The sequence below is a fragment of the Rhipicephalus microplus genome, chromosome 1 (genome assembly GCF_043290135.1).
Source record: "Rhipicephalus microplus isolate Deutch F79 chromosome 1, USDA_Rmic, whole genome shotgun sequence".
In the NCBI taxonomy this organism is placed as follows: Eukaryota; Metazoa; Arthropoda; class Arachnida; order Ixodida; family Ixodidae; genus Rhipicephalus; species Rhipicephalus microplus.
In genome coordinates, this window is record NC_134700.1 from 176,610,496 (window position 1) to 176,618,945 (window position 8,450).

General features: G+C 45.9%; 1 protein-coding gene across 1 annotated transcript; it reads left to right on the forward strand.

Moving 5' to 3' along the window:
- Window positions 1–5,341: 5,341 nt before the first annotated feature.
- On the forward strand, window positions 5,342–6,532 carry 5-HT1B (5-hydroxytryptamine (serotonin) receptor 1B). Its single transcript, XM_037429372.2, has one exon. It carries the CDS (start codon window positions 5,408–5,410, stop codon window positions 6,530–6,532), a length of 1,125 nt encoding a protein of 374 aa, XP_037285269.1. The 5' UTR covers window positions 5,342–5,407.
- Window positions 6,533–8,450: the final 1,918 nt, after the last annotated feature.

Genomic DNA, 8,450 nt, shown 5'->3' on the forward strand with positions numbered 1-8,450 from the left:
ATGTTGAAGAGTCAGATGTAACCGGTTGCAGATATAACCAGTTGTTTGCACTTGCGCAACCATGTACTCTGGAACATGCGTACTGGCAATACCAGAAGCTGATATGAAGCGCTGATGCCCGCGAAGATGCAGGCCCCTGATACTGCTACACAAATCAACTTAAGCGCATGGCAACTAAGCACAATTGACGTTAAACCGACATCACGGCTGTATCAAAGGACTACATATGTAATGTCTATAAATTGGGCAGGCAGCACTGCAACCACTATTGACGTTTCATAAAGATTAGCGTCTATTTGAAAAGTCATCCCGAGACCTGGCGTAGCTCTGTGGTAGAATGCTACATCGCCACGCAGAATGCTTGGGTTCAATTCCAGCTGGGACCCGTACATTCATTCTTTGCATTTATTGCGTCGACGCTACTGAAGTCGTGTACTTGTCAACGCTCGCGCGTTGAAATTGCCCATGTGTGTTCTCATTGTTCCTGGGTAGATACTAAGTGTTGATCACCTGTGGCATATACCCCATACCAATCGCACATACCCGCCCGTGGGTATGTGCCACTGTCTAACGGGACGTGTTTGACGCCGTACGCGATCGGATTGTGACATTATTCATGTCTTGAACAGCGTGTCATATTCTTCGCACTATATTACCCTCTCATGCTTATTTTGGTTCACGTCAAGTTAAGGGGGCGACCACGAGAGCACCCAAACGTGAGCGTCTAGATAGATAGATAGATACGCTCAAAGTCGCCGAAGTTCACTAAGAAATGCTTCGCATTTAAAACATGTTTGACTAGTCATACCATGAAAATCATGACATGTATGTCATGAAATCATGATTCACATTTCATGATCTTGCAGCTCTCGCGGTGGTTTCGTTCACATGACATGTTGCAAAACTGGTATGGTATCACATGACTGCATGGCGAAAGCAAGTGACAGACACTAACGTAGAAATCATGACATGCATGTCATGAAATAACATGACTACATGCCATGCTCATGATGCGCTCGCGGCCATTTCTCTATCATCACATACCCAAGTTTGATATTACAGTACTTGAATGGATGACGAAGGTATGTGGCTGGTGCGAATATGATAATCATGAGATGCGTGTTATGTAACAACATGACTTCATGTCACGCACGTGATGCGCTGGCAGCCGTTTCGCTAGTTTACCATGTACCAAACTTGATATTACGTGACGCGAACGAACGATAGGTAAAAGACACATCCAAACAGGATAATCATGACATGCGAGTCATGTAACATGACTACATGCCACACTCATGGTGCGCTCGCTGCCGTTTCGCTAGCTTCACATATGCCAAATTTTGTAATACGTGACGTCAATGGATGACAAAAGTATGTGACTGGCGCAATCATGATAATCATGAGATGCGTGTCATGTGAGAACATAAATACATACTAGAGTCAAGACGCTAATACATTTCGACGTGACTCGGTGCGCGTGCTCGGCGGCGTACATTTCGTCGGGTCACGCAGGTCTTGCGACGCCAGGCGCCGGTCTTGCCATATACTCGCAGGCGCGTGCCGCGCTGCGTTGCTTTGACGCATGCGCGTTTGATCACGTTCGGCGTCCCTCCGTCACGAAAAGAGGGATATGCAGTGTTATCTGGGTAACGCATCGGCGCGAAACGCAGCATGTCGCATTTCGCGCCGGTTGCCCTCGGGCTGCGCCGACGGACGCTGGTCGCGCTGGTAGCGCCTGGCGAGACTATAAAGTGCTCGCGTTTTGCTAATGTAGCGTCGCTGTGCCCAGCGTACGCGCGTGTCAACGCTACATTGGAGTGTATTGGGCGCTTCATGATGCGCTTGCGGCCCTTTTACTAACTCCATATATACCAAATTTGGTGTTACGTGAGGTTGATGAATGACGAAAATATACGGCTGGTACAAACGTGAAAATTCTGACAGGCGTGTCATGTAAGAACATGACAACATACCACGCTCATAGCGTGCTCGCGGCCATTTTGTTAGCTCCACATATACTAAATTCGGTATCACGTGACGTGAATAGACGACGAAGGTAAGCGACACATTCAAACATGATAATCATGACAAGTAAGTCATGTACGGCATCATTTACCACCACCTCGTAACATTGTGCTGATTTTATAGTGACATAATAACCTTCCTCATTCGTGCTTCGCATATTATGGATTCGCACTGTACGTGGGATCTGCCAATTTTTTTTTTCACTGTATACTTATACTTTCTTCCTACTCTCCATTGGTTTCTCTTTCTTGATCTTTGTATTTTTCTTCCTATTCTTGCCTTTCCTTTTTTTTCTACTTTCTTGCTTCTCGCTTTCTTTTATTTATTTTTATACGTGATTTGGCCTTTGTTGGTCTAGTTGACGATCGAATACGACAACATACGACAGTCCGGGTAGCTAACCTGCTCCGCACTTACAAGGACAGAGGAAACTAGTACTTCTAGCCCGGTGTTAAGTTGTGACCATATTTACTTTTTCAAATATCTGCTATATGACAATACACATTTACAGGTTGCATTATTTGCGCAGCTGCGTCGGTATAAGAGCCGATTAAATATGAAATGGCTTCTTTCGGATGTCCTCATGACGGCCGTGTAGTGGATTATTGCAGCCGCATGCTGGTATGCCCTGGTCATTTAGGTCAGCAACGGCCTTGCCTGAGCTTCCCTCACAATGTCATGACGTATTTTGATCTCTTGCTGAACGCTCAACAGATAGGTGCCTCTCAGATACGGAAGACAATGTCCCGCAGATTCCTCATGGGAAGTAGTATAGGGGCTCTTTCCGAAAACGCAATCGGTTACAGGAACTTATGCGGAAGGTTTCTTTTTTGGAAGTATTGAAGAGCGTTGCTTTTACAATTGCAGTTTGGTGATGAGTCAGCAAGGAGGGAGCCCGCACGCCACGAGGCTCTGCCTGTACCATCAGAAGTTTTCTGAACAAAATTGCTGTGCGATAGTTTGTGCATCGCTGATTTCTTTTTTTTTTACTTCCGCTGAGCTGCACTTACGTCAAGTATGCTGGTACGTTGGCCCGGAGATGCTCGCCTGGCTCGATACTTCGCACTTTTCTTCCTTCCATCCTTTGTCTCTTTTTGTGTCGAGAAGTGCCACAGACAAATTGCAACACTAGTGCACGTTAAAGAACCCCAGGTGGTCGAAATTTCCGGAGCCCTCCACTACGGCGTCTCTCATAATTATATGGTGGTTTTGGGACGTTAAATCTCACATATCAATCAATCATGCAACACTATCCCAGAGGCATACAGCCTTCGATTGCCTTGGCTTGCTACAAGGCGGTGAGGGCACTTTGCAAATGAAATTAGCAGGTTCTCGATAATTTTTATTCCCTTAATTTTTTCTTTTTTGGCGTACGTTAGTATGCGAAAAAGAAACAAAAAAAAACACGCGAACTGCTGGCACGGAAAGTTCCACGCATGCGAAAGCGTCTATTTGCCTCAGGTTACTTTTGTCGCCTTCCCTGTGTACTCAAGTGACCTTGGCAATGATTATATTCATGAGATGGTTCTTTTACTGTTGTACTCTTCAAGCTCGGATGCACTGATGCAACTTTTCGTTCTTTCAGGCCCATCCATGCTTAAATGCATACACACCTTCTCCTGGTGTTTCTTATCCGCTGGTTGTATGACATGAACAGCTGGTAAAAACAAATTTTTGTTCTTGGTATTTTTTATCCTTTGCAGATAACTAAGCTGATGCAGCTTGAACGAGAGGTGAACGAGAAACGCTAAGGCTAACCCAGTATCGCTTGTGTAGCGAAATTATGTGAAAAAGAATTCAAGTGAACAATACTAAAAGACATGAACTTTTCAGGTTGCCCAGACAAAGCCGTCGTTTAATATTTTTCTCTTCTTTACTAGGAAGGCTATCACTGTAGTATCAGTAGAATGTTTTTTTTATTGGTCACGTTCTGAAAGATAGCTATGAAGATAAATTATGACAGAGTTAATCAAATATATATATGCAAACTAGATACACACATTTATTGAATATGCTGTGCCTCAAAGATTAGCAGGCTCCGTAGGATATGCTTGTCTTCTTTAGTAGCACTCTGGAAGCAAGATTTGCTGATAAATTATGATAATTTATATTAACTTATATTGATTGGCTCACTACACAAATAAGCGCATGAAAAATATATTTGTTTATGAAATACATGGAGTGCCCCTAAGTCGAAAAAGAATGCTTTAAGAAAGCTTTTGACTATAATCATGTACCTTTCTGTAAAGTTGTCATAACTCACCGAATCGCACTGCAATCGAACTTTTTTTTTCTTAGTGTGCTCATGAGGTTGATCCCAAGTGCTGAAGCTAGGGTGAGTTGGTCATCCATGGACTTGGCTTGTATTAGCGTGGTACATGTAAGAAGTAAAGACGGCTTTCCATCTTATATGTGCAGCACTTATACAAGCTTATTATTAGGATATATTGTACCACGCTAACAGAAGCTAAGTCTAAAGAAATTGAGTTCTCTCGGTTCCTTGTACGTACCTGTGTTTTGCCACCTACTTGTCATATGAAGTTTATATTATGTCTCCTTTCATATGGGCTGAGTGCCCGTCCCCTTCGGCTGCTCTCTTCGAGCATGGCAGCGCCACACTCATTGATAGGAAAACAGAAGTGCTAGCGTACCATGGTTCATTTCGTTCAAGCTCATACGCTCTCTGTACCCAAAGGGGGCACAGACACCTGCACTAAAGCAACTCACACAGCTAGCTTCATACAATAAAGAATGTATTGCTCCATGCATAGCCCCACCTTCAGTGCTAATAACTGAAAATTATGATCGAATAATCAGAAGCACGGATTGACAGACGCCTGTAGTTAATGGTATTTCAAAATGACGAATATCTCTTCTCACTTGCTCTGCAAGCACTTCCTAAAATTCGCATATGTGATGACAAGTAAACATTATTGTGCAGTCTCCTTCTTATAATGTTTTCGGTGGTATAAGTGCTCTATTTAACCGTGCTGCTTCCTTGCTCTTTTTTTTACGTTTCAGGAGCAGTTCGGGACATGAATAGACATGCCAAATGCTGCAGTGGACACCAACGCCCGCATACATTTACTTAAGAGAGTCGACTATCGACGTGAAACTTTGTTTTTGAGAACGAAAATGCTGTGTGGAAACAAAAATTCACCGTGAGGAAAAGCTACGGAAAAGACATTCGTGAGAGCAGAAGTCATTACGAGAGGTGGCCATGAGCGTCAGAATTGCTCCGGTCACCACTGAGTGGCCGGCGGTGCTTGTGGGTGCCAACCCGCACTATGCCAGTGTGCTCGTCGAGGGTGACGACACCAGCCACCAGGACAACTGGAGCAGCGCTCAACAAGACCCGTGGGTGGCGAACGACACGACCAGCATGCAAGCCAATCTCAGCCAGTCCTGGCACGAGAACCTTCCGGTTGTGATAACCGTCTCCCTGCTTCTCTGCTTGGTGATCATAGCCACCGTGATCGGCAACATCTTCGTCATCGCAGCCATCATCTGGGAGCGCAACCTGCGTACCGTCAGCAACTACCTGGTGCTCTCGTTGGCCGTTGCAGACTTGATGGTGGCTTGCCTGGTGATGCCACTGGGCGCCGTTTACGAGGTGACGCGCGAGTGGAGAATGCCACCCGAGCTGTGCGACGTGTGGACGTGCTGCGATGTGCTGTGCTGCACCGCGTCCATCTTACACCTGCTCGCGATCGCCGTGGACCGGTACTGGGCGGTGACCATCGTGGACTACATGCGGCAGCGGGACGTTCGGAAGGTGGGCATCATGATATTCTTGGTGTGGAGCGTGGCCTTCGTAGTGTCTATAGCACCGATCTTCGGCTGGAAGGACAAGGACTCACGCAGCCGTGTCCTGCACGAGAAGAAGTGTCTGGTGAGTCAGGACGCCGCGTACCAGGTGTTCGCCACGTGCTCCAGCTTCTACGTGCCGCTCATCATGATCCTGCTGCTGTACTGGCGCATCTTCAAAGTGGCCCGCCAGAGGATTCGCCACAAGCCCGGAGCCAAGGCAGTGCTCATAGTTCACAAAGAACCGTCGACGTCGTCCGCCGTGGCTTCCAACGAGAACACGCCTCAGCACAATGCTACCGTTGCGAGCTCACCCGTGCGCAACAGCAGTAATCAGTCGTCGCCCAGCAACGGCATGAACAAAGCCATGCATGGCGGCATCGGCCGCCTTCTCGTGCTCACGAAGCGCGAGAAGAAGCACGTCGAGGAGACGATTGAGTCTCGGCGGGAGCGCAAGGCAGCCAAGACGGTGGCCATCATCACCGGCGTGTTCGTCATGTGCTGGCTGCCCTTCTTCGTCATGGCGCTCGTCATGCCACTGTGCGAGACGTGCGACCCCGGAAAGCTGGTGTTCAGTTTCTTTCTGTGGCTGGGCTACGCGAACTCGATGATAAACCCGATAATATATACCATATTTAGTCCTGACTTTCGCAACGCCTTCAATAGAATACTGTGCGGCAAGAAGCCGCCCATGAGATGACAGGAATGAGATTCCAGATTTGAAGCGGTTACACTGTGGGCTTTTTTTTATCAGGCTTCAGGCCACTCTTGGTGACCTCTATATATGAAAAAAATGATAACACGTTAACGCATTTTTGCCATCACTTCTGTCAAAGATATTTTTGTATTGACCCGCTAGAACAGAGTTTAAATAACACTGCACATTTGCTTTCGCTTTTGTGCTTTTCTCGAACCACACAGCTTCAGTTAGCCAAGCCTGAAATGTATTTCATGTGGTTGTCGGGTGGCTTCTTCATGTAAACTACGGTAAGACACTACCACTATCCCGTAACGAAGCAAAATTGTTAACGCGTCCTTTAGTGCGTGTGGCTTTAGCCTTTGGGGCTCTGGCGAAAGTCACAGACACTCCACGTACAAGGTAACTTTGACTTGCCCAAAATCCTGTTGCCTCAGGCCGGAATCCTGTTGCAAATATCAGCAGGTTCAGATTAGTATATCCGGTCAACAGTATAAAGGGTGCTTAGCTTCCTTAATATAACTTTTAGGTTAGAATTCTTCTGTAGTGATTGCGTTAAACCTGATGCCAAACACCGCAGAAATGCCCTTGGCAGACTATTCTGCAAGTTTTGCGGGAGGTTCCTACAGCGCATGGGGCTCTGCGCTGTTCGTTAGCCTCCTGCAACGCGCCTTTCTCATTCGCTCAAGCGCAGCGCTTATCACTAAGCACATTCTCTTCATCGACACCTACTCTTCAAACTTGAATATCGCTTTTTGCTTGCATTGCATCGCCAGTTGTTAAAATTTCTGGAGTTTTTGTGAAGGTGTTCGTTCATTTGGAGAGTGTATTTTCCGAAGCCACAAAGGCTTCTCTACAAACTCGCCAAGAAGTGCACATGGGCAAGCCTATAAGGAAAAGTGACGAACTCGTTCAGGGGCTGCTTCGAATTTGTCAACGGCCAATGAATCACGGGGTTTATCACGTGCTGGCCCTTCGCCCCACTGACATCAGCGAACACAGTCAAACTTCCAGAGAAGTGTCCCAGCTCCTCATCAATGTACAGTATATTCATTGTGATATTATCGGACGTCTAGTGTTTGAGTGGCAGAAAAAAGTCTACGTCTTGTCATGCCCAATATGACTGTCACCGTGTTACAGTTACACTTTCGATGATTCGCATTTTGCTGTATAACAATGTCACTGGTTAACCATATGTGTGTTGAGCATCTGTATTTTCCGTGTTTTCGTCGCCATGAACGCGCATATTGTACTCACTCTTCTAAAGGTACTAATGTGATACATTGCCTGACCATACACCTTTTTTTCGGGTGGCCTCGATGTCCCATGCCCTCGTCAATGCATGCCTTTGCCCTCTCTAAATCTACTGAGCCCTACGAAGCCGACGTATAAAATAAACAAGAGCATCGTTTCTCGTGGAGGTAAGTTTTTTCCAGCAGATGTTAAAAACCCGTACGACGACAGCTTTCGTTATAAGCACACTCGGAATGTGTGTAAGAGAAATTCTTCTGTAAGGTATGCTGGCATTGTACGCCTAATGATGTCCTTATTATTCTTTAGGAGTGCTAGACTGATAGGTACAAATTCACTGGTATCGAGAACACCCATGGCACTTAATAATGCAAGGATAAGAAACATGAAAAAAGTAAATTTAGGCGTATGCAACGGTTGAGTGTGCCGTTGCTTACAGAACCGCGGCAAACAATGTGGGTGTTCTTTTCTCATTGAAAAATGAGGAGCTCGTAAACATTTGAACATGAAGACGAAACTGTTCACACAAAATTTAAGAATTTTCTGCAATGCAATCAGCTAAATCAAACTTAAAAAAAACATAGGACATAAGGTACAGTTCTCGGCGAATGAAATATGAGGCTTCAAGCGAGTGGTTCTTGGCGGTAGGGGGACGGTGACAGTGAGAGGG